Genomic DNA, 26,717 nt, shown 5'->3' on the forward strand with positions numbered 1-26,717 from the left:
GTCCCTATCGAATGATCTGTCAACCAGTCAATCAGTCATTGGATCTACATTCTAGCCATCTACACTCAGCTGTGTTTTTACAACCCAAAAACTGTGTAGGGAAGACACAATAAGAAATGTGACAAGAAATGACTGTTGGAGAGGCGCAGCCTTTGGGTGTCCAGTGGATAAAGAGCATTCCAGGATGTTGTGCGCGCAGTGCGAAAGAAAATGGCTGCCAGTGGAGAGGAAAAAACAGGAAAGGTGCGGCTTGAGACTCTGGAGCCCTGGAGACAGCAGAAGAGAACTGGGAAACAACAGCACGTGTCACCACAGGCTCAGTTTCGGATGACCGTCCATTCCGTCCCAAAAATGTGTCCCCTCGCCTCGCTCTCCTAAGCAGACAGGGCGCTTCACTGGCCCTGTAGCCTGTGACATCATTGCTGGTGAGTCAGCGGGATAGTGGCCTATCAGGGCTCTTCATTTTCCATTCCACGCATGAACATCTCTACGTCCCCCTTCCAGTCACGGGATTGGTAGTCAGTGTCCCTTGCCAGTACGAGAGAGCCAGGCAAAAAAAAGGAAACGAGGCCTGGTGCAAGGCCTCGTGTTCATCAATTGTTGTGAGAGCAGATACACATGAGCTACTCCAATAAACGATTCAGGCACTACCGTTGGCTACTACTGGAAAACAGGGCTACAGAGGAGAGCTCTCCAGGATGGAGCTGGCCAAGGCTTAGGCTTTAAACAAGCCTGCTGCCCTTCCGAAGAGGGTGAGAGAGAGAGAGAGAGAGAATATGAAAAGGAACTGAAAGTGGAAACCAGTGCCATCAACAGCTGCGCCATACAACAAGGGGTCATACTCTCTAAACTCTCGAAACAATCGCCTCCAAGCCAAAATTCAAACTGTCCTCCACCCCACTTCTGTCTCTCTGTCTCTGTACTCATCCCGCTTTTAAACCCTTTAAGGTGTGAGATCACAAATATATGATTAGAACCTTCTTCTAACTGAACATTCTAATGCTGATGTAACAATCACTACTGGTAACCGAAAGCCATGGAATTCTAGAACACTAAGAATTTTGAAAAAAATATTCCATAAATCCTGATCTCCAAAAGGGTTAAAGAATCTTTTCCCATGTAAACACACACATCAGCCTACGTCATTCTGATGCAGACTACATTGCCCTCTCTCTTTCTCTCACCAAAATTATCACAAATTATTACCCTGTCCTGCCCACCCAACTGCTCACCTCTGCCCCTGGCCTTGTTGCTAAGCAACACCTCCCCCTCCCTGTGCTCTCTCAGCACCTCCAGTAGGATGTTGCCTTCCTTCTGGAACAGGAAGAGGAGGGGCAAGGTGATGTCATCTGTGCTGTGCCCGTCTCCGGCCATCTGGAAGAGAGGTGCCTTCTCACTGCTGCTGCCCTCTCTGTCATCTGCTGAGGGAGGGAAGAGAGAGGGGAGAGAGGGAAGAGGGAGGGAGGAAAGAGAGAGAGAAGAGAGAGGGAGGAAAGAGAGTGGGGACAGAGGGAAGAGAGAGGGAAGAGAGAGAGGGAAGAGGGAGGAAAGAGTGAGGGGAGAGAGAGGGAGGAAAGAGAGAGGGAAGAGAGAGGGAGGAAAGACAGAGGGAAGAAAGAGTGAAGGGAGAGAGGGAGGGAGGGGAGAGAGCAGAGAGAGGGAAGAGGTTGTGTTTGGGGGGGCGATGACAAACCAGCCACATTCACCTCCCTTTAAATCCACCATTACCGGGCGGGGAAGATAATTATGTATCACAGGGGACGAGGAACCCTGTTCCTGGAGAGTTGTACCTGTTTCCTGCCAACGTCTGCTCTAAATTATTTAAACGGCCTAATCTCAAATGCGATATGACATTATAGCATTTAATGATGAGCTTGTGAATGACAGCTGTAAAATGGTAATGAAACCGGTTACCGTCATCCTGATATACTAAATGAACTGACACCGCCGTCTATTTTATATTGCTGGGAGCAGAATGTGGCGAAGAAATCCAAGAAAGACAGATGGCCCTCCAAGAACGAGAAGCTTCCCCACCCCAGATACAAGGGTTTAGGAGGACATTTTTTTCTTTTATAGAGGACCAGGGCAGTTATATATGCATCAGTTGCTTAAACACGGATCTTCCAATTTACTGGAAGAAAACCCTCATCCCCTCCTTCCCATTCATATCTCATCCCTCACTTTAGTTTCACCATCCCCTGTTTCGCCGTGCTCACCCCTGTGTTGCACTTGGACAGGTCCATGTCCAACTGCACTGGGTCTGCGGTCAGTACCACCCTGCCAAAAAAGGGGTGTTCTTTATTTTTTCTGTCAGTCCTTATTCATTTTATTACTTTATTCAGACAGGGGGAAGGAAGGGAGAGTAACAGACAGAGCAGGGCAGTGCAGAAAGTGCTGTGGAAGGGGATCGAACCCTATAACCACCCGGGGGGATTTGTATCGGGGTTGAGAGCTGGCCCTCTTACAGACTGCATCGCACGTCTTGCCAACGGGGTGCTTGCTTTTTACGTAGTTTGGTACCAAAACACCTGATTCAGCTCATCAACTGATTCGGGTCTTCAGTTCGGACTTTATTCTGTCGAATCAGGTGTTTTAGTGCTGGGCTAGAATAGAGGCCTGCACTCACTCACTCACTGATGCTTCTCAGAAAAGACTGGGGAGTCCTGATATCAAATGAAATCAAATTTTACTTGTACAGCGTTTTTTTCGCAGAAAACTGTCACACGTGAGACGCGTTACAGAGAGGCAGACAAGAGCAAAAACAGGGCTAAAGAGCCAAAACCAGGCCTGAACCCCCAAATAGCGAGGACATGAAGTTAAAAAAAAAAAAAACTCCCAGTGGGGAGAAAAACCCTCAAACGGTGGTGAGAAAAAACTCCCAGATGAGAAGAAATCTTAGAAGAAACCTGGCTATAGGGGGGTAGCCCATCCTCCACTGGCCGGCCTGGTGTAAAATAGCGGCACAATGGACGTAACAGAAATATAATAAGGGATCAGTCACAGAAAATAAAACAGGTTGAGCAAGTTACAGCTGAGGTAATGAACTAACTTGAGTAGTAGAAGTCCAAATTGTGTAGTTTAGTAGTACAGTGGTGTTTAGTGGGGCAGGGTGATGCATCTGGAGCTCCAGGCCGTGTCCAGCTATGGGCACAAAGCAGGGGAAGAACAGGGCTGCAGTTGTCCGTGACCATAGAGTGAGAGGCAGGGCTGGAGCGGTCTGCAACCATAGAGTGAGAGTCACGGCTGGAGCGGTCTGCAACCATAGAGTGAGAGGCAGGGCTGGAGCGGTCTGCACCCATAGAGTGAGAGGCAGGGCTGGAGCTGTCTGCAACCATAGAGTGAGAGGCAGGGCTGGAGCGGCCTGCTACCATAGAGTGAGAGTCAGCGCTGGAGAGGTCTGCTACCATAGAGTGAGAGTCAGATCTGGAGCAGTCTGCAACCATAGAGTGAGAGTCAGGGCTGGAGCGGTCTGCAACCATAGAGTGAGAGGCAGGGCTGGAGCGGTCTGAAACCATAGAGTGAGAGTCAGGCCTGGAGCGACCCCGTGAACTCAGGGAGAGGAAACTGGAGCGGTCTGTGAATATCAGACCTGGGTCAAACACGTATTTGTTTTGGATTCAAATACTTTTCTGTGCTCTGTTGATCTTGCCTGGTGTAATTGAGCCTGCCAACATGACCAGAAGGCGGGGTTTGTACTTTTGAGAGTATGTCATTGGTTCCAGTACACAATGCAGGATCAGTAAAGAGTAGAAAAGTATTTGAATCCAAAATAAATATGTATTTGAACCCAGGTGTGGTGAATATAGAGGGCCCCAGCCCTGTGTCAAGCCTAGATTGAGCATCCAGAGGGTGCCCGCCTCTGCGGCAGTACCTGGCAAACAGTTCCACGCACTGATAACACTCCAGGCGGGGAACAATATGTGTAAACAATGCCTTCTGATATGCCAGGGGCCCGTGTCACAAAGCAGGATTACTGAGTCAGATGGATAACTGCACTGAGTGAAACCCGGAGCCCTCACAAATCTGGAACACGGACTTAAGTGAAAAGAGCTGTTCTGAGAGACAGAAAGAGAGCGAGAGAGAGAGAGAGAGAGAGAGAGAGAGAGAGAGGCAGCAAATTACGTCACAGCTTGCCATAAACAGAGGGACAGCCACTGATTATATCTGGGTATATATATATATATCTATCTATGTTAAATCAACTCTGACAGAGTATATTTTTACTCTGACAGGATACACATGATGCCTACTGAACTCGTGTAAACTCTGTCACAGCTGATCTGACACTGAATATTTTACCGCGTACCGAATTCAGGTCGCTAAGTGAAACAATACCCGACGTGCTAACATTAGCGAGCGCCGCTGCCATCATTTCTTGTATGCTGGCAAAGAAGCGTTAGCCACTCTAGCTAAGAGTGACAATGATACTGAGCAGAAGTGATACTGAGAATAACTAACAGAGGCTCTGTTTGGACGCTTGAAATGCTAATGAGAGCCATTAAAAGAACAGCACACTGTATTGTGCATGCTAGAAAGACAGAGAGAGAGAGAGAGAGAGAGAGAGAGAAAGAGAGAGAGCAAGAGAGAAAGAAAATGAGAGGGGGGGGGGGAGGGGGGCTGGAAAGAAAGGACTCTCACAGCTTTGAAGCGATGGAGGAAGAGGTCATCCCTGAAGAGGATGTAGGCCTTCAGCAGGTACTCATTGTCTGAGTCAATCCCTGCCCCAATTCAATTTTCTGTAATGGCAAAAACGGGAAGTACTGACCACACTCAGCACCTTGCATAAGTATTCATTATTTCAGATGAAAAATACTCACCCCAACCATGACTTCAAAACGATGTTCTAGATACGAGTGTCTGCTGTATACCAACAATCTAATTTTGCATGTTTTTTTTCTTTCGCTTTTTTTGCTTTGGAGTCGGTTGCGTAGAATATATGCATATCTAGTGTCTTGATGTGATGATCTGAGGAGGCTGTTGAAGAGGCGAGTGCTTTTGCAAAGCACTGCAGACACAAGCCAGCACACATTGCGCAGTCAACATGGACTGCTGCCACAAGCAGCCATTAGCGCCAGCTTGTTTAAACAGAGACGCCGTGCTTTTTCACCTCTGCCCATCCTTCATTTGCATCCCAAATCACCCTCCCTTGCTCCATCCCACCACACACACCCCTGTCTTCTGCCCTCCCCCCCCCCCCTTCTCTCTCAGATAAACATAGTAAAAGACAAATCACCCTGCCCTCCCAAAGCAATGAAGTGGGCAGTCTGGATATGCAGTGACCCTCCGACCGTTAAATTCTCCGTGACGCGTCGCTTATTCTCTGAGCCTCGCGCTTAGAATCTTCTTAGTTTATGTTAGTGTTACACCCATCTGCCAGCAGGGGGTGCTAGGCCCGTGCTTTCGGCTGTTAACTGAAAGCATTGTGGTTTGTGCATATCCAGGAAAGCCACAGGCTAGAGGGAGAATAGCATCCCCTGTTGGCAGATGGCCGTAACAGTTACTTCTCTAGCAAGCACTGACAGACAAGTCTAGCCAGCAGGACTACACTTTAAACTCAGAATAACATCTTCAGTGTCAGAACGCTGACTCTACCCATCTACGCATCTATTTACACATCATGTAACTTTATCATGTTACAGTATATCTCTGCTCTTCATATAATTAAATTAATAAACATAATACATGTAAACTATTATGGTAATTATTAAGCAATACACGTCATTATCATTATTATACTTTGCACGATTTTAATATATAATTACGATTATCATGAAAGAAAAGATCTACATTTTCTACATTTTTTGGACATAGGCAGTTAGCCATTTGTTGGGTAATGAGGAAGGTGCTGATCGTAGAGGCTGATATGCACGGGTTGACCAGCAGAGAGAATAAAAGAAAACGTTCACTTAATTCTCTTTCATGTTGTACTGTCTAATTGAACCTGGTTTGTTGAATTTCTGTACTCTTTGGAGTTGTGGTCTTCTGTGGACAGTAAGACTGCAGTGGGTGATCCATGGGTGGGCACAGGCAAGTTTTTCCACCAAGGGTGCTGTTACAGTACATGGCATAGCAGGTTAGCTATACTGTGTGTACATATATCCTGTGTATACTGTCGTGTTGTGTCACAGTATGGTTAAGTACACGACCTCTAAGTGGTCTAGATAGGGCTTTCTGACTGTGTGCGCAAATGCTGCATGACAAGCAATTAATTACTGTTCCAGGATGTTGAACAGATATTAATATTTGGACACATGAATTGCATGGTCTGAATTGCATGAAGTTCATGGAAGTTTAGAGCAGACAGTAATTACGTAACACAGTAGGCTAAATATGAATCAAGTTAATACATACGTATTTACTATAAACCAACAAACAAATAAAAACAAAAAATGTTCCTCTGGTCAGCCTGGCCCCCAAAGCACAAATGCAGACGTCATCTACATATTACCTTCTATTGTGTTTAGGCGGGTCGAAAATATGGGATGGTGAGGTATTCTGCACGAAGTAAAAAAAATAACGTTTACTGCAAATACAAGAGATCCAAGTTACGTTGCCTGTTATAGCCTACTTAAAGGAAACCAGCCATGACTCAAGGATAGACTGGAAATTATAAAACAGTGTCAGCACTTTTCCATACAGACATGTCTGTCGTTGTAGCAATACAACAGACAATGTCTTGCATTGTATATCGAGACATTTTCGACTCGATACGCTTAATGGACAGCGCTTGATCAGAAATAAGCGTCGGAGTGTGGATGTGAAATTTCACACCACTCCTTGAATTTAGGATGAGCGGCATTAAACTTATAAAACTACATTGCCCGACTAGCTGAGCTCACGTGACTACCTCACATGACTTGGTCCGCTGTTTATCTCGGAGTGTATAAATGAACATTTCGCAGAACTGGGCACTGACCAATTCTTACAACTGAATCGCGAAGGGTCTAACACCGGCTCATTACGCCGAATCGAACTGGAACTGATCCGTTCGTCTGAAAGGTACAGTGTCTATTTTGTTTGTTTGTTTTTACGCGTTTAAACTGTGGGTCTCTAATATCTCCGAGTTATCCGATTGACAGTTCAGTATTATCCTCCATATAGGAGACAGTGCATGGAACATGAAGCAAGCAAAAACAATGTTATTGTAGCCATAAGCCGTCAGCACAACGTTACAGTCAATAAGAGATAATAAATAATAAACATGTCGAGTATGGTGATAAGAGAGTGAGCTAGTGCTCAGAGATTAACTGATGCAAGTGACATTTATGAAGTTACGCATCTGAGCGTACTTGTGTGACGACACAAAGAGAAAGCTTAAATACTAACGGGAAAAGAAACCAACATCCCTATGTCCAGTCATATTTTTTGTGTTGACTCAGCGCTTTCTGAACAGAAGCCAGCTAACGGTTTTTTAAAACTGATTTTTATGACGGACATCAAGGATTTAGCACTGCGAGCAGAGCAGAGCAGAGATTTGTTCCCGCGTGCAGCTGCACTCAATGTGTGAGTTGTGCCGTTATTGATTTGACTTTTCAGGAGAGTTCACCCATCCAGCCATGGCTTCCCCGGTTGGCAAAAAGCTCACAGGACTGGTAGCTGCTACCTTCACCCCCCTCACTCCTGAAGGGTAGGATCTTTGACTTTGTCACCGGTCAAATTGTTTAAAATTCGGTTATTGCAGTGGACGCCGATGCCCCCCCCCCCCTCCTTGGAATCCTAACACCCACTGTGTTTTTTTTCAGTGAGATTAATCTCCCTGTGATTGGGCTGTACATTGACTACCTGTTGGAGCATCAGGGAGTTCGGAACGTGTTCGGTGAGATTCTCGACCCTTTGACCCGGAATTTCACTTTTTTCCATAAACCAGCATTTTTTTGAACACAGAAAGTTCGTAGTGCGATTATTTGAAAGTAATGTTTTACAGTAGCTAACTTTTCGAAGCGCATTATGGCCTGTGCAAATGCAGGAGGAAGACCTTGGAAGCATACAATGGCATTACGCAACCAATTTAAGGTGGACCGGTGATGTCAAATCGGGAGCCACCTCGAGCGTCGTCCCTCATTCTACTGACAGAACGCAATCCGAAGAATCTCTTGCACTTCCCTTTGTTAAGCCCCGTTGTTTCTGTACTTCCCTCTGCACGTGACTGCCTTTTTAGCCGTCAGGTTACGTAACCACGTCTGCGTTTGTGTATGATACGCACAATCATTACTGCTTGCTTTGGGTAGTGTGTGTTTCGGGGGTTCCCATGGTGATTAAAAAGTACTTGAAAATATTTTGGCCCTGGAAAGTCATGGGAAGGTTTCATCGTCCTTGATATGTCGGGGGAAACATCCCAAATAAAAAAAAATAATGATCTTGGGGCCGTTGGGTAGTGTAGAGGTATAAGCACTCGCCTACCACCTCAGAGGCCCGGGTTCAATCCCCAGCAATCGTACTTCCGGCTTGGCCAGATGTTCCTACGAACACAATTGGCAGTGTTCACGGGAGGGAAGCCGGTGAGAGTATGAGTCCTGATTGTTGCATTAGCGACTCCTACTGGTTGGTCGGGGCGCCTGTTCAGCTCAGCCTGTTCAGCGTCCCGACCAAGAGATAGCGATAGCGTGAACCTCCGCACGCGTTTCGCTCTCCCAGTGAAACTCCTCGCTGTCAGGTGAAAAGAAGTGGTATGTGGTAGTCTACACCCTCCCCAGACCGACAGAAGGATAGCGCATCAACCAGGACTGTGATACACACAGGGAACTGGTATAACAACAATTATATTTTAGTATAACAACTAAATTGGGGAGAAAATGGCAATAAATAAATAATGATCTTAACCTTGAGTCTTTCATGGCAACTCCCTAGCTTGGTTTCGGTTACAGTGTTACAATGAAGTGTTTCGCTATCAGCTAAGATCAGTTGGACACACGGGTGGTTTGAACATTGATTTCACTACCAAAATTCATCAGCCGCTGGAAGTGTGTAAAAGTACTCTCATAGCTTGTTGCTGACTATTGTACCAAAAAAAAAAAACCTTGGCAATCTTTCATTTATCACGAGAACACAACCCTGGTCCTTGAGAGCCACAGATTGTGCTGGTCTTTGCTGTTACTCAGCACTTAAGTAGCAAAATAAGCAATTATTTACACAGTGACCTCATCGCACCTGGTTTCTTGAGTTGGTTGCTGATTTTTATGGTTAAAACAAAAGCCAGCAGTCCTTGTGGCTCTTGGTGGTCAAAACTGCCGACTCATGCGTTTTTCCTTAAAGTGACAGTTGGACACATAACATTGCTGATCATGCTTTTTGAAATGTATTTTCTTGCTGTGAATGCTCCTATACCCGCCATTGTAGAGCCGGCTAGCTGTCAGAAACTTCTGTCATCATCAAAAATATCCTGTCCTTCATTACACATAAAAAACTGTCTGGGCCAATCGAAAACAAACAGTAAAATGTTCAGTAAAATGTAAAATGTTCAGTGTTAAATATACTCCTACAGTATACATGGTCCTTATTGGACTCATATAAACTCGATGAATCAACATTGAGCATTATGCTGTGTACTCTAAGCCTGAAATACAGTAATGTTAAATAAAGACCCCAGGTAGTGATTTATCAATGTAAAATGACAGAATATTTTGTCAGGGAAAATATAAGTGTGATGTGAGACTGGGAAACCTTGTTATTCTCTAGTGAACGGGACAACTGGAGAGGGGATGTCTCTCAGCGTGGAGGAGAGGAAGAAACTGGCAGAGGAGTGGTGTGGGAAAGGAAAGGGAAAGTAAGGCAAAACCGTCCATCCATCCATTATCTGTACCTACTTATCCTGGACTGGGTCACGTGGGGGGGTGCTGGAGCCTATCCCAGTGTGCACTGGGCAAGAGGCAGGAGTACACCCTGGGCAGGCTGCCAATCTATCACAGGGCACACACACCATTCACTCACATACTCATAGTGACATGATGTACACTGCAAAAACAAAAAAAATAAATCTAAGTATTTTAGTCTTGTATTCAGTTTTAAAATATTATTTCTATTACCTTTGTTGCTAAAAAAATATTGCAGATGAGGTGAGACAGTTTGATTCCTTTCAAGACTTGCCAAGAGTCTAGAAAATTTTACTTGTCAAGCAAACAGGAATTTCGACAAGCTACTTGGGGGGGGGGGGGGGAGTTTTACATCTTGTTACGAGACTAAAACACTTGTTACGACAGACTTTTTTTTTTTTTTTTTTGCAGTGCTGCACCGTGGGTGCTCCTAGGCTTGCCCCGACTCAGCTTGATTGCACAACTCTATTCATTATTAGGAGTCAACTGTCTGGGCTGTTGGGTGGCTCACTCTGTTAAGGCACCATGCTGTGGTGTATGGATGAGCCCCACGGTCTTCGAGAGGTAGTTAGCTACAGCAGCTGTCCATAGATGTTTGCATGATTCCTATAAGAAAAGCTACATAGACAACCTCCCTCCAGGAGCTCTTTAGCAGTTGCATCGTTGGCGGTTGCGTCGCCCAAAGTACGGGAGGGTTCAGTTGGTTAAGGGTCCGCAGCTCACCCTTATCTAGTGACCTCCGCTCGTCAGTCTAGTGCCCCCCCCCCCCCACTTGTAGACTGCATGTTAAGGCTGCGTATGAAAGGTCCTCCTCCGACTCCACTCTGTGCAAGCTTAGCCAAATCTCTGTTTATTTTTTTTTTTTGAAGTCCGCGTCTGAATGGTGAAACGTGCTAAATGTGAATGCTAGCAGGAGAGAATGTTCGGCAAGAAAGCCAAATGCTAGCAGTCACCCCAGAGAACATTTAGGGTCTGAACATCCAAAAAAAATCAGGTGTTTCCTGATTGGTCTGGGAAATGTCACAGCCCCGCGTGTGTGTCTCTCCACCTTCTGTCAGGCTGGAGCAGGTGATCGTGCATGTGGGCTGCATGAGCCTCAAGGACTCCCAGGACCTGGTAAATAACCCCTCTCTGCTGCTGGTACACCCTCCTATACCCTGCAGCACCTGTGCTTCTACAGCCCCCGACACCCAAGTTAACCCTCCTGTTCTGTTCATTTTTTAGGTACAGCAAAAATGTTCCCGGGTCAATCCCCATACAGGGGGGGTTTGCAAATACATGAAATGAACCATTTTCATTTAAAATGTTGATTACACTAATTAAGGCCAGTAGAAGAAGTTTCATACTGAAAAAATAATTTTAAGTATTTTTCCTAGCTTTTCAAACTTTAAAAAGGGTCAATTTGACCCGCAACATAACAGGAGGGTTAAAACACAGTTCCGGTAAGCCACCACTCTGCCCCGCTGTATTCCCTACAGGCGCGCCATGCAGCTGAAGCAGGGGCTGATGGGATAGCAGCCGTGTCTCCCAGTGTGTTCAAGCCCTCAGATGCAGGTGAAGAACCCAGAACCCCCTCCTTCTCAGAAATGCACGCCTGTCACCAGCTCTTTCTCCTCCTTTTTAAAAAATCTCTCGTCGCACTCGCGCCATGTTGAATTGTACGCCGCTGTTTTTTTTCCGTTTAACTGCGTGTTACGGTGGTGCAGTGGGTAGCGCTGTCACCTCACGCCACCCGGGTTCCAGTCTCAGCCGGGGGACCTTCATGTGTGGCGTTTGCATGTTTCTTGGTTGTGTGAGGTTTCTTCCGGATATTCCAGTTTCCTCCCACAGTCCAAAGACATGCAGGTTGGACTAATTGGGGTGGGGTGGGGTGGGGGTGTTGGGTTGGGGGGGTGGGGGTGGGGCAGTAACAGGGTGTTGCTATTAAAGAGCATGCGCGCACAGTGAACATACCCTGTATGTATAAAGCTTAATAGATGTTTACCTCTACATTCAGGCAGAGTGGTACGTGAACTCTCTTCCTTTTTCGGCCTGGCGTTTCCCCTGCTTCCTCAACAGGTGTGCTGAGGCAGTTCCTGCAGGAAGTGGCTGCTGCAGCTCCGGACCTGCCCTTCTACTACTACCACATCCCGGCGCTGACCGGGGTCAGCTGTGAGTGCCAAGACTGCCGCGGTCCCCTTATCTTTAACAGAATTGTGTGTGGGGGCGGCCTGCTCGGGCATGTAAACGCACACCTCTAGGGGAGTGTCATCATCCTGAATGCCCCTGATTGGGGGAATGAATGCCCTGATCAGTAACTGAACATTATGATCAGAGAAATGTGAGTGCCTCATATTTATTACAGAAATATGTGTCTCGCATTTATGGAATTACTGTAGTTTTTTGTTACTAGTAATTTATGTTGCTAGTAATGTCCGTAGTGTTGATAAACGGATGCCATTTTACAGACTGATAACAGGGTTTCAGCCTTTTAAATCTACCTTTCTCTCACCTCTCTCCCTTGATCTATTTTCTCTCTCTTCTCTCTCCCCCACTCTCTGTCTCTCTCTCTCTCCCTCTCTCTCTCTCCAGTGTTAGCCAGGGATGTCCTGGATGGGATAGAGAAGCAGATTCCCTCCTTCCGGGGGTTGAAGTTCAGTGGTGGTGACCTGCTGGACTTTGGCCAGTGTGTCAGTTACTGTCCGTCGGACTGGTCAGTCCTTTACGGCGTGGATGAGGTCAGCATTTTTTTTCTTGCCACTGTATTCCTGTCTTTCTGTCTGTCTGTGTCTTTGTTTGTCTCAACAATAAATAAATAATCTTTTCAACTTTGTCAGTTTCGAATGCCGTGTCCACAAGGCTTTTTTTTGATAAATATTTTGGATTTGAGAGAAAGTGATATTGCATAACCTCGACACGTTGATGTTGATGTGTAGTTATACAATTGGGGGGGAAAGAATATAAAAATTATTGTGATGTGGCAAACGCGGTTTTAATCTTTTGATTTATGTGTGCTGCTGCGCAGTCAGTTAAATTGAGGGTTTATACTGTAAGCGCAAAGTCCTCTGTCAAATTGCATTTACATACTGACATTATTAGAGCGTATTTGAGCAGACATAGTGGAGGACAGCTGAATTTGTGTTGTATAAATTGTGTAATATAATTTTGCATGTCTTTGTGTGAGAAAAACAATATATGATAAAATGTAAATTGGGGGAGAGAAATTGCACATTTGCAAGATAAAATGAAAAAATAAAATAGTGGTACTGCCTTAATGACTAATTTTTTGATAGTTGCTTTGCCCCCTTGTATACGTTGCCACGGTAGCCGCTGAACGATGCTGGTTCCTGCGTTGTCATGGTTATTGTGACTGAAATAGGATTCTTCCATGTCATGTTACAGCAGCTGCTGGCAGGTCTGGTTATGGGTGCCAATGGTGCAGTGGGCAGGTCAGTGCCAGTCTCTCAACTGAGTCTGTTTCACATCCACAGTGCTACATACACATCATCCACATCCACATCCACATGTGCTGTTCTCATATCCCCAATGTTATATACACACCATACACATCCACATTCCACATGTGCTGCTCTCACATCTCCAATGTTATATACACATCGTTTATATCCACTCACATTCACATCCCACATGTGCTGTTCTTACATCCCCAATGTTATGTACACACCATACACATCCACATTCACATTCCACATGTGCTTTTCTCACACCCCCAGTGTAATATACACATCATTCACATCCACATTCCACATCTGCTGTCTCACATCGCCAGTGTTATACACACATCATGCACATTTACTCACATCCATATTTACATCCTACGTGCACATTCCTCCAGAACCTAATCGTAACTGAAAATGAACTTTAAAAAAAATATATATAATGATAAACATATTCCACAGAAGCATATTCTTAAAAAATATATACACAAGAAGTAAATCAAGAAGTACTAAATGTGCCTCAAGGGTGTAGCAGTGTTTAACCACTGGTGCTCTTTTGGAAACGGGATAAAGTTCATGAAAAAAATTCCAAGGTACTCATGTGGATCGTAAGGCCTTTCACCCTGAAGAAGACCTTTCACCGCAACACGCTGGTCGTCAGGAATGTCTTACGTTCCTGTAGAAAATAAAGACTTTACAGTCCGTGGGAGTGCCTTGGAATCTTTCTTCTATCTTTATATATATATATAATGTGTGTGTGTGTGTGTGTATATATATATATATATATATATATATATAGCATTACCTGACAGCAGCAGTAATTGTATACTTGCCTATATATTGCAATGTTTTGCAATGGCTGGATGATGTACATATATTTTATTTCAATATATTTTTATTTGTATTCCATTTCCATAAGAGTGACTTGGGGCAGGGGGGGAATTAACCTCTTTGTGTTGCTCCTCTCTGTAGTACATACAACTACCTGGGAAGCAGAGCACGTAGCCTGCTGACAGCCTTTGAAACAGGAGACCTCACTCAGGCTAGAACCTTACAGGTAAGGTACCTGTGAATGAACATGGTACAAGCCTAGACATTGCGTTACATTTATTTAGCAAGCCTAGACATTGCATTACATTTATTTGGCTTTTTTTATCCAAAGCGACGTACAAAAAGTGCATATCAAGGTCACAAAAAAGTGCATATCAAGGTCACAAAAAGTGCATATCAAGGTCGACATCATGCACGTGGATTGAAATGAATGCATCTGAACTACTCATGTGCACGTACGCAATTCATTTGTGATAAGGGTTGTGCACTGAGACAACAAAAAGAGGTTGGGCAGTCCCTTACAACATACAGACGTTGCTTATGTGAACACATATTTCAGATACACAAAAAATATGCACCTCCGACCATTTTGACTGTAGTTTATAGATGATTTTGCATTTTACAACAAGATACATTTCAGTGTATTTTTTGCCCATTCCTGCACATACCTTGTGCCGCACCTTGCTAATGTGATATAAACCTTGTTTATATCACATTGTATTGTATTCATATGTATCAATATTGTATTCATGTTTATTCACTTATGTACATACACCTTACTGCACTTTACTGCTTCTTTTGCACTTCTGGTTAGATGCTAACTGCATTTCGTTGTCTCAGTACGTGTACTCTGTGCAATGACAATAAAGTTGAATCTAATCTAATACGGTGCGTCAGTCTGCTTTAGTTCCAGATTAGTTTCTCGTACGAGTGCACGGCCATACTTTAAGCTTGATTGACTGCTCTTCCTCGTCCTCTTCAGTTCCAGGTTCAGGACGTTATTTCCTACGCAGTGAAGTTGGGTAAGTGGCTAGTGTGCGGTGTCCTTGGGTTGAATTAACTTCATTAGATGGAGGTGTTGATATTGCACAGAAGCAACACAAGGGGGCAGTATAGCATAATTTATTAGGACCCGGCCTTGTTACTCTGAAATTGAAGGTTAGATTCTTAGTAATGCTTTTGTACCCTTGAGCAGGGTACTGAGCCTGAATTGCGTCTGTAAATATCCAGCTGTATAAATGGATTGTGTGTGAAAGAAGCTAAGCACTGTAAATCAGTTTGGATTAGAGTGTCTGCTAAAATGTAAAGATGTAAATGTGTTTAAGCAACTGGACTGGTAACTCAGAGATTACAGGTGCTAATCCCAGGTGGGGCACTACCATTGTTCTCCTGAACAACGTACTTAACCTGAACTGTTTCAGCAAATAACCTGAGGGATAAGTGGGTCGTGTGTAAGCCAGGGATTAGTAAGTAGTAAGTTAGTCTACAGAGCAAATAAATGCTGTAGTGATGTAATGTAGATAAGAACTGCTGACTTGATATTTTATTGTAACGGCAAATAATTCTGTATTTTCAATTACTGTGCATATTTTTTTTTTTAATGTTGGAGGAGAAATCAACTTGCGTGCTGTGTGTGTGTGTCTGAGTGTGCTGTGCTGTGCGTGTCGGAGTGTGCTGTGTGTGTGTGACAGAGTGCGTTGTGCTGTGTGTGTCGGAGTGTGCTGTGTCTGTGTGTCGGAGCGTGCTGTGCTGTGTGTGTCTGAGTGTGCTGTGTGTGACGGAGCATGCAGTGTGTGTGTGTGTCGGAGCATGCTGTGCTGTGTGTGTTGGAGAGTGCTGTGCTGTGTGTGTTGGAGCGTACTGTGCTGTGTGTCGGAGTGTGCTGTGTGTGTGTGTGTGTCGGAGCATGCTGTGTGTGTGTGTGTCGGAGTGTGCTGTGCTGTGTGCGTCGGAGTGTGCTGTGCTGTGTGTGTGTGTCTGAGTGTGCTGTGTGTGTGTGTGTGTGCTGTGTGTGTGTGTCTGAGTGTGCTGTGTGTGTGTGTCAGAGTGTGCTGTGTGTGTGTGTCTGTGTGTGTGTGTATGAGTGTGCTGCGTGTGTGTGTCTGAGTGTGCTGTGCTGTGTGTGTCTGAGTGTGCTGTGTGTGTGTGTCGGAGTGTGCTGTGTGTGTGTGTCTGAGTGTGCTGTGTGTGTGTGTGTGTGTGTGTGTCAGAGTGTGCTGTGTGTGTGTGTGTCGGGAGTGTGCTGTGTGCTGTGTGTGTGTGTCGGAGTGTGCTGTGTGTGTGTGTCTGAGTGTGCTGTGTGTGTGTGTGTGTGTGTGTGTCGGAGCGGTGCGTCGCTCGGTGCTAGCCGTGTCGCGTGTGTTTTGTGCAGGCTTTGACGTGGCGGTCAACAAGAGGCTGATGAGCGAGGTTTCGGGACTGGACCTGGGCCCCCCCCGTCTGCCCCTGAGGCCCTGCCCCCACCCCCGGGCCGTCTCCATCGCGCAGAGGCTCCGAGAGGGCGCCCCGGCCGGGCCCGTCCCGTGCCAGAATCCGAAAAGGGACGGGTGAAGGACCCACGCGTCCGCGCCTCGGTCCTCCGCGGGGGTCCTCCCGCGCCGCTGTGCGCTTACGCAACGCAAGCTCCTGGCGGATGGTGCAGCCGGGGCATTTTTTTTAACGCTTTCTCAGTGTGTTTAGATAGACATTAATCCCTTTTTTTTACCGTATGAAACTGGCCGTATTTGTGCCAGAGCTGACTCATCCACTCCGCCCACACGAGTTCCACCCTGTGTTTCTGAATGGCTTCAGGCGCACGGCGTCCCCGCCGCAAACATTTCGAGCGTCGGTTAGACGGCTGGTCGAGCGTCGGTCGCGTCGGTTGATAAGACGACGATTAGTGGGGCGAAAAAAGAAAGTTTTCTTGACGTCTGTAATTTTGATGAAACACTGATCTGTTGCAGAAGCACTGACCTGTGGGTATATTAGCGGTCGCATCACGACTCCACATCGATCAGCCTCGTGTCCGCGGCGTAGATCGACAGATTGTTTTGGGGGGGAGTGTTGGTTGTCGTAGAAACACAGCCTTGCCTAAGTAGAGAGAAAATAGATCGAACCGGGCAGTGTTTCCAGTGAAGGACCTCTTCTTGAAGCCAGTATGTTTCTCTCAGGTGCAAAAGGTCCTACATTTCAGAACATTACAGCACTTTAATAGGTAGGTATTTTTATGTAATGAGTGCTCATTGTTTACTGACCAACAAACACAAATTGCCAGTATTTTTTAAATTCTGCTCTTTTTACCTGACAAATACAGGGCTTCTTAAAAACTTGCGTTAAAAAAAAAAATGTCTTCCCTATGTATAGATGTGGAATCCTCAAGTCATCCTAGTTTCCTTTTCCTGGTGTTGTTTGTTTGTATTTACAATTCATACAGTATCACCTCCGACATTAATTTAAATTGTTTCCATGGGTGGATCTTCATAAAAGCCATATAACTCCTTCGTGCATACAAAACGAGTTTTCATAAGCAAAGACATTCGTGACTACTTACTTCATTGCCAAAAGGTATTTGGTGTGTGTTTGTTACTTACATCAAAGCAAATAGGTATTTGGTGTGTGCTTGTTATTTGGCATATCATTGTAATGTCATTGTAATGACACAACATGCCTTATGGAGTTGCTCATATAGCAGTGCTTATTAAGTGGCTATGTCATGCTTATGAAGGAGCTACACAGCTCTTATGAAGCATCACCCTCAAAGAAAGTGTTACGTGTTTTTCATTATCCCTGTTTTCTTTTGTACCTCTTTTTTTCGTCTGCTTTGTTTCCTCTGTTACGTTTTCCCTTTCCTGTTTCTCTATGAGCTCTGGAATCTGGAGGTTTTTGGACTGTGGCCTTAGGAAACCGTTAAAAAATAAAAGAAAAACATGTTTATAACTCAAGTTGTGGTATTACGGTAAATGGGGCCCTGGCCATTGATCCAGCCCTTGCAGATCTGGGCCAAACGTATCCGAAATAAATTCTGAGGACCTTGTTATTGAGGCGCTGGTGTGCGGGTGTCGAAATCTGATGAGCGGTACCAGACGCCGCGCGACTGCGTGCACGCGCCACAGCGTTCCTGCGCTCACGTCGCGCGTTCGCTTCAAGGCCGACCGCGTGTCCAGGTCGAGCTCTGAGGGGACGTGTTGTTGTGGCGTTGAGCAATGCCTTGTTGAAATCGCACCACCCCCAGTTTAACTGTTTAACTCCCACGTGAAGCGCAAACTGATCTCCTGCAGAACCTCCCGGCAGCCTTGGATTCTAATAGTGGTTCACGCTTCTCATATTTGCTGAGAGTTTTTGCCTGTGTGCAGGATGTGAATCTTTCTGTGTGTGTGTGTGTGTGAGTGTGCGTGTTTGTATATGTGTGAGAGTGTGTGTGTGTGTGTGCGCGTGTCTATATATGTGTGAGAGAGTGTGTGTGTGTGTATGTGCCTGTGTCTGTGTGTGTTTGCACGTGTTTGTATACTTGTGAGAGAGAGTGTGTGTGTGTGAGTGTGTATGAGAGTGAGTCAGTCAGACAGAGCGGCTTTGTCTGTGTGGGTTCACTCTTGGCTGTGCTGTCGGTGGCCTGTGTTCTCTCTTCTGCTCTGTCTCCCCCCCCCCCCCCCCCCACTGTTTCACACACACTCTCTCAGCACCCAGCAGCATTCCTTCAGTCCCCACGCTGGCCCCTCTCACACACCGCCCCCCCCCCCCCCCCAACCCTGTGTGTTACACAGACACTGGAGAACAGTTACAGACCTGGGCAAAAAAAAACACACAACACACAATTAGACCTGGAACGGTACAGGGGAGATGGGTAAGGGAACAGTTACAGCACTTGGAGTTGTGGGGGTGGGTGGGGCGACGGTAGGGGTGGAGGGATGGATGCAGACTTGCGAAAGACTGGAAGAAAAGGGGGAGGAGGAGGAGGGTGTGGCTTTTGGATGGGAGAGCAGAGGGACCGAGCAGCGGGAGAGCAGTTCTGCTGCAAGTTGGGGTTGCAGTTCTGCTGCGAGTTGTTCCAGATCCTTCCGCGAACACTCTTTGGAAGTTTGAACCGGCAGCCGATGGCAGCCATGCGGACGGACCGGGCCCTGCCCTGGTTCTGGTTCTGGTTCGGGCTCTGGTTCTGGTTCTGGTTCGGCCTCAGTTTCTGCGGCGACGAGCGGACGAGGCCTGGGCCCGGGCAGAGTTGTTTCGGGAGCACGGGGGGACGGTGCGACACGAACCTCTCTTGCGTGCCTGACTACACCCCAGATCCAGGGGATGAAGCCGGGGCTGGAGTCTGCGTCCGTGAGTCTCTTCCCCTCTGCGACAGACAGACGCTCAGTGTTAAATCAACTCTTACAGAGTGCAACCGAGTCCCCAACTGGAGTCATGTTTGCTCTGTTAAGGGTTGAATTAACACTGGGTATTTTACTCGGCAATAACACAAACAATGCAATAACACGGTGATGATATTCTCACAGTTATATATACATTTTTAAAAAATGCGTACGTTTTATGGGGCCGCTGGGTATTTCACGCGGTAAAAAAAAAAAAAAAAAAAAAAAAAACTCTTTGCAGCACACGATGAGCGCCGTGGTCTCAGAAGGAATCTGACCCGTGCCCCTGCCTGTGACGTGCGCGCTCTGCACGTGCACGGCTGAGTGGCCACAGCGCGAAAGGGAAACATCTGGAGTGTCAGGCACGTGTTCAGGCACTGGGAGTGTTGTCGTCACTCTCCCAAGCTGTTGGCAGGGGGCATATGTGAACACGCTTACGTAACTACAAATTCGGGTGTGGCAGGAAATGCCCAACGTAATTTAAAAAAAAAAAAAAAAAAAATTTTTAACTTTTAAAATCTCATTTCTAGCTCTTCACGGAAGAATAGAGCATAAGTGATTTCAAATTTGTCAAAATTCAAGCTAATATAATGCAGTGCTTGTAGGTTACTGTTGTACTGCTGGTAAGCGCACTGTACATTAACCTTCATTTTCCGAAATTGCTTGGGAACCTCCAGGGGTAACCCCGCCTGCAGGCTGCGTCCCCTGTTCAGAGGTGGAGTGTTCGCTGGAGAACTGGGAGTGTCCGGGGGGTTACGTCATCGACCCGTGCGGCTGCTGCCCGCACTGCGCGCGACAGCGGGGCCAGATGTGTGGGGGCCCCCACTGGGGGAGGGGCTACTGCGACAGGGGCCTCACCTGCGTCCTCATCCTGGGAAACGCCCCTGCCACGCCCCCAGAAACCGGGGTCTGCAAAGGTGAGCGAGGGACTGGGGCTATCTTCTAAATAACGGGGGGGGGGGGGGTTCTGCAAATTACTGACCCTGACACTTAATGCAATACAACACAAAACAATACAATACAATACAATACAATGCAATGCAAAACAGTACAAAACAATACGAGAAGCTCTTTCTTTTTACAGATTTGCAAAAATGATCCGACAAGGACAGTGCACACTTATCAACATTTAGGTAAATATGCTTGAGTTAGCAAGTAAGCTCATTTTCATCTGTAGTCCCTGGGCAGGTTCAACAAAAATCAAAGGACATAGCACCACATGTTAACAGTGCATCAGTGCATGACATTGTAGCGGACATAATTCATCATAATCGGTGTTTTCAGGTTGGTTCTACACACGCAGTTATATTGTGTGCCCGTCTGTGTTAGGTAGACACGGTCCCTTTAAGAGAGTGCTTTCTGGGTAACGGAAGCTACGTTTATTTTTCTTTGAGCAGCGCCATTTTCGGCTCGTTAGCTGTGTGCGCTAAAATGAACAACACAAATGTTTGTGTAGTCAAAGGTAGAAATTGTCCGTCTCTACTTTCCTACAATTCCTACAACATCATCAATAAATACATCCATACAAAAACAAAGCACTCTTGACTCTTCCCCCCTCATTTCCATCCTCTCTGCCCCTCCCCTTTCTGACCCTCTTCTCTCTCTCTCTCTCCTGTCCTCTCTTCATCTCTTTCTCTCTCTCACCCTCCTCTCTCTGCCTTTCTTTCTGTTCCCTCTCTCGCTCTCTCCCTCTGTCTCTTGTCTCTCTCTCTCTCCCTCTCTCCCATCCTCCTCTACGCCCTGCCCCCAGCTCTCCCAGGGACCCAGAGATACCCCTGGTATGACAAGCAGTGCCCCTGGGTGTGGGGGTGCAACGTGAGGATGGGGACCTGCGACTGCTACGGCGAGCAGACCTGCCGCAGGGTCTTCGCATACAACCTCCTGCAGGACTGCCGGAAAGTCATGGAGGGTGGGGCGCTTGCACGGTCGCTCGTAGACTCGCTAACATTGCCTAACTTACATCACTCCAAGTTAAACTAGCCGTTCGTTCCCTGCACTTGGTACTGTACTTCCCTCTAGGGTTTCAACACACTTGTTCCTGGTTATGGTTGTACAGTTCGTTGTACGTCGCTCTGGATAAGAGCATCTTCCAAATGCCTGTAATGTAATGTAACATTAACCAATGGAAATACGGAACATGGAATGAGCTGGAGGGGGTTGGGGTGGGGTGGGGGGTTAGATAGCGATTCCAGAGTTAGGGGGTGGGTTGATGGTGGTGGTTGGTAACGATCGTGTGGGGAGTGATGAGTGTTGGTAGGTAGCGCTCGTGGGGGGGGGGGGGCTGTTTAGGTAGCGATTATGGAGTAGGGTGGGGGGGGGGCTGTTTAGGTAGCGATTATGGAGTGGGGTGGGGGGGTGAAGATCATGGTAGGTAACGATTGTGTGGGGGGTGAGCGTTTAGGTAGCGATTGCGGATTGGGGTGGGGGGGGTGAAGATCATGGTAGGTAGCGATTGTGTGGGGGGTGTTTAGGTAGTGATCACAAAGCTTGGGGGGGGGGCGGCTGGATTTATTCTCAAAGATATGGAGCAAAACGTGTCCCATATTCAATACAAATATGGAAGCCCTTTTTTACTTTCCAGTTACAGGACGATTCCACATTTTACTGGATGGTGGGCAGGCCTTTTCACCATACGTCATCCACGCATTAACTGGCCAAGCCGTGCCTGACTGAAAATGCCAGTGATAGTTCCTATGTTCACAAATATAACAAGGTCTGCTCAAGCCAGTGCCAGCCCTAGGGCTTTGGAGGCCCCAAGCAAGAATGTTTGGGGGTGAACACCATGCAATTAAAATGCCTTCCAAAAACAAAATATGTAACTTGTGAGTTGTGTGGTCCAGGGATGCTTGTGGTCCTAAAGGACAGCATAGAGTGTTTATGCCAGCGGCCAGCTCTGGCTCAAACTATAGCCATCACTGATCACTCCACACAGCCAGAGATACGATGAGTCTGCTAAACACAATAGATAAACACAAAGGTCCCTGGCCAAAGGAGCAGGTCATACTCAAAATATTTCCCAGTATGCTTTGTCACAGTCTGCAGTGGACATTCACCTGCTGAATCACATCTCAGAACTTTTATTTGGCAGACACTTTTATCCAAAGCGACGTACACTAAGTGCGTACTGAAGGTCATTGGAACAAGTACAGTACAATACCACAGGCCCGATAAGGTACAATACTCATTTTGTAACAGTTATTCATAGCCATGAACACACTGAGTCCTCTTCACACAGTAAACGTTACTCTCTGACCTAACCTCTGCTAAATCAAACTAGGAAGCATGACGACAAGCAACAACATCAAAATAATTATACAAAGTACAATATACGAGCTGGATGGAGGTACAGAAAGGTCCCTAACAATGGGAGGATTAGTAACAGTCCTAATTATTATTATTATTATTATTATTATTGTTGTTAATAATAATAATAATAATAATAATAATAATTAATAATACACTTTATTCATAAGGCACCTTTCTGAACACTCAAGGTCACATGGTATTAAAATGGATAGAAGAATGAGAAGACACTACAGATACATTCATGATATTAAAAACAGTTAGAAAAGATAAAGACACTGCACTTACAGGACGTGGTATTTAAAAAAAACAAAATACCCGGCACGTACAGGCACAGACACCCCACATGCACGGTACTCGGTTCCAGGGGTGTCCGACTGTAGTCTGGCCATTTTTTTGGGTGTGCTTCAGCGCTTCAGTCACTGATTGGCTGAAGAGAATTCCCACGGAAAAAGGGGAAAACCACAGAAATGTGCAGAGACTGCAGCCCCCTGGAGTCTGAGGCCCCCCTGCTCCATTTTGAATGCATCTGGGTCCAGAGCGGGCGAGCGAGCGTTATTTATTTTTTAAACTGACGCCTGTCTGTCTTGCCCATCAGAGGACAGGCTTGCCGAGATGGAAATGATCGAAAAGATGGAAAGAGGAGAAAAAGAAGAAGAGTGGACGTGCATGACGATGGGCTGCAAGGTCCAGGAGGACCGGTGCGTGTGCCAGATGGGAAGCTGTGGATCGCAACTCTCCAGGGGTGAATGTGAAAAGGAGCGGAGTGAGTGACACCGTCTGTCAATACCGTGATAACATTTAAACATGAAGCCGAAGTGTCCGCTTAAAACCCCCCAACACCATTTTATTTTGGTCATGAGTCACTTTAAACATTTTGCATTGGGGGGGTGGGGGATGGGGGGGGGGCAGTTGGTAGTTTAACATAATCGATGTGGAACCGGGCTTGTAAGTGAACATTTGAGTCCGTATATATTAATGGACTGCATATAAAAGAACGTAAGCTATACAAGTCTCTCTGGATAAAGAGTGTCGGTTAAACGTCTAATAATGTATAGGGTGCAAGAGCACAAATGTGTGATTAAACTGTTCTTAACTGAAAATTCTAATGCTGATGTCACAATCACCACTGGTAATTGAAGCAATAGAGATCTAGAACACTGACATAGAATAATAAAATATAAAAAAAAACATCCCAGAAAACCTGCTCTATAAACATAACCAAGCTTTTTTTCCCATACAGCTTAGTACACACAGCTGTTTTTGCCTCCCTGTTTGTTTCAGAGCGGCTCAGGTGTGCCAGTGTCACCTGCCCCGTTGTTCCAGTCCCTTCCTGTCCCCCAGACTCCTTCCTGACAAAGCCTTACATTCCTCCGCATCAGTGCTGCCCCCAGTTGCCTGCACTGTGTACCTGCGACTTCGAGAAATGCCCCGCCAAGCCGCCAGACTGCCCTCCAGGCCATCGTGCCCACATTGTCACCAGGGGCAACGGTCGCCCGGGCAACTGTTGCCATCGTTACCTGTGCAGACCGGGAGAGGAGTCCGCTACACAGAACAGGGATGAGGAAGAGGAATGAACGCACCCCATGTTATTGGACTCGCAAAAGGACTCCACAGCAGTCCCACTGACTACAGTTTGAACCAGTTTGCATAGTTTTTTTTATGCACAGTTGCAATAACTACCATTGTCAGTATAATTTCTGTATGTTTATCTGCTGTTTTTACATATTTTTATTCAGATCATGATATTTAAGGCAATTACGCTTGCTTGTTGGCCTACTATTACTCCATAAATATTACAAAACAATAGTTTTATATGTGGCCAGTTTATTGTTATCTCTGTATTATTAACTATTTGCATTTTGTATTTTTATCTTTCTGCATGATTACTGTCTCTTAGAGAACAAGTTGCAACTTTAAAGAAATCAATATGAAAACCTAGGCTGATATGGGGAATCAATGGTTTCATCCAAGCGGCCATAACCAGACTTCGTTTTTGAAGCTCATTTCCTGGTCTTGTTGTTCCTGGTTGCTCACTAGCGCCACTACGGTTGGCTCCAGTATAGGTGTTTTCATATTGGGTTTCCATGTAAGTCTGCGCTCAAAATACAAAGTCAGTAATTTTTTCTCATGAGGACAAATAGTCACAATATGTGTATTTTATTCGTCTTATGACTGTCCATGGGTCGATTTCATGATTTATTGTGTCATTTGGGCACTGTTATAATATTTGTTGTGGACCAATGACGTACAGTTTGCGTCACTTCCTGATTACTGCGGTGGATTACGCTACAGTAAGGGCTACAGTCTATGGTCACTGGGGTGGGAGGTGGCGCCTCTTGGCCTTGACATTGCGGCTCCGACCACGGTCCACCTGTGCGAAGTCAGAAAATGCAGGCATCCCATTTCGTAGTGATTTCATTATGGCGTGTGCTATTTACAGCTGCACTAGACGACCATAAAATAATTCTCCTCTTAGGTTTTTCGGTAGCCGAGTCATTTTTACTATTTCCTTTAGCCTACTTAACCAAATAATTAGTTGGCAGAAAGCGTAATCAGCTTGCTATATTTGGTAGTCCAGTAGCCTATGCTAAAATAGTTCGCAACTTCGGCTACCAAGCCATTTGACTAGCTAGCTAACCCTAAACTGCAAATATTCAATCTGTCAAACGTGTTTGACGGCTTGTCAGTCGTGTACATTCCGTAAATGTCTACCTGGGTCATGCTTCACGCATGTGACAAAGCTACTATAATCCCGATTTTGGGATAAATACTGCAACATTTTCAGTTTCACGAAGCGAATTAAGAGTCTTAAGGTTTATTTGCTGAATCGCATACAACACACGATGAAATTTCACACACAGAATTTAACGAAATTAACCATCTTTGTAAGACTGGCATTTAGAAAGGAACATGTTTTTAGCATTAAGAGACCGACAAGAGCATTTAAGACAGTGGTTCTCAGAATCGGTCCTGGGGGCTCCTTGCGTATATTGGCTTTTCTCCATTGGTTTTGATAATAAAAATAAAAGTCTAATAATAATTAGAAATTCAATGTAGGCTAGGCCTACATTATTTTTGTCTTCATGCACCAGGTGGAAAACTTGCTGTACAAAGCGCGTTGTCATATTTACACGCCTACAGATCAGTTATTAATATACTTGGTAGATTTGCTCATCACCGCTGACAGTGTTAATTTTTATTCGGTAGAAAGTGACTTGCGAACGATCGGTCAGCTAGCGTCACCCAGCAAGTGAACACCACAAACGACGATGGAGTAGGTAGTAGCAGTTACTGGCTCATTAACTGACTGTGGCGAAAACCTACGACGATAACTTGCTCGGTTAACAGCAGGTCTACCAGACAGTTACACGAAAATGAGCCTAGTCAAATCACCAGTAGCCTACACATCTCTGATTGATTGACCATCAGTGTAGTCAATGTTCTTCCCCTGTGGTTCATATTGCTAATGCGTGAACTAACCACGGATAGCCTACCTAGCTCACTGGCAAGCTGATATGCTAGCTAAGCATATTCGTTTTGCTGAGAAACATAAATTGAAGATAACTGAACATAATTGTATTTTTTTATGTAATACATATAACGTGATTACATGACACAGTACAGTCACGGATGGAAATTAAACTCCGTAAACATCTGATAATATATTTTAAAACATAACGGCAGACAGTCAGCTAGCCGCACGTTCGTTCTGCAATCGTTCGTTCAGGTTGATGGGCTTTTCCGCACCGGACTGTCAATCACATAGTAATAACCAGAGAGAGTCGTAACTCTATGGTTTTGGCTCCAAATCGACAACATGGCCGCGCCCGCCATTGAGCTTCAAAACGTGTTTTAGAGACCCACGGAGAGTCAATGGGTGACGTCACAGTAGCTTTGTCCATATTTTTTACAGTCTCTGGTTTCATCACGCCATGCAGTGCTTCAAGTTTTCTCAATAAATACTTTTAAATATGCAGACATTTTACCGGTTAAGCAGTTAGCTCCAA

General features: G+C 45.7%; 2 protein-coding genes across 2 annotated transcripts; both read left to right on the forward strand.

Moving 5' to 3' along the window:
* Window positions 1–6,858: 6,858 nt before the first annotated feature.
* npl (N-acetylneuraminate pyruvate lyase (dihydrodipicolinate synthase)) lies at window positions 6,859–17,997 on the forward strand. The gene is made up of 12 exons (XM_035412285.1): window positions 6,859–6,999; window positions 7,537–7,627; window positions 7,743–7,816; window positions 9,676–9,763; window positions 10,868–10,925; window positions 11,288–11,363; window positions 11,868–11,960; window positions 12,381–12,526; window positions 13,191–13,237; window positions 14,219–14,303; window positions 15,060–15,099; window positions 16,449–17,997. Exons 2-12 carry the CDS (start codon window positions 7,557–7,559, stop codon window positions 16,625–16,627), a joined length of 957 nt encoding a protein of 318 aa, XP_035268176.1. The 5' UTR covers window positions 6,859–6,999; window positions 7,537–7,556; the 3' UTR covers window positions 16,628–17,997.
* A 1,002-nt stretch (window positions 17,998–18,999) lies between these two features.
* On the forward strand, window positions 19,000–24,648 carry LOC118224669 (cysteine-rich motor neuron 1 protein-like). Its single transcript, XM_035412279.1, has 5 exons — window positions 19,000–19,372; window positions 20,082–20,321; window positions 21,155–21,313; window positions 23,306–23,473; window positions 23,992–24,648. Exons 1-5 carry the CDS (start codon window positions 19,024–19,026, stop codon window positions 24,282–24,284), a joined length of 1,209 nt encoding a protein of 402 aa, XP_035268170.1. The 5' UTR covers window positions 19,000–19,023; the 3' UTR covers window positions 24,285–24,648.
* The last annotated feature ends 2,069 nt before the right edge of the window (window positions 24,649–26,717 follow it).

This window comes from Anguilla anguilla, chromosome 4 (genome assembly GCF_013347855.1).
Source record: "Anguilla anguilla isolate fAngAng1 chromosome 4, fAngAng1.pri, whole genome shotgun sequence".
In the NCBI taxonomy this organism is placed as follows: Eukaryota; Metazoa; Chordata; class Actinopteri; order Anguilliformes; family Anguillidae; genus Anguilla; species Anguilla anguilla.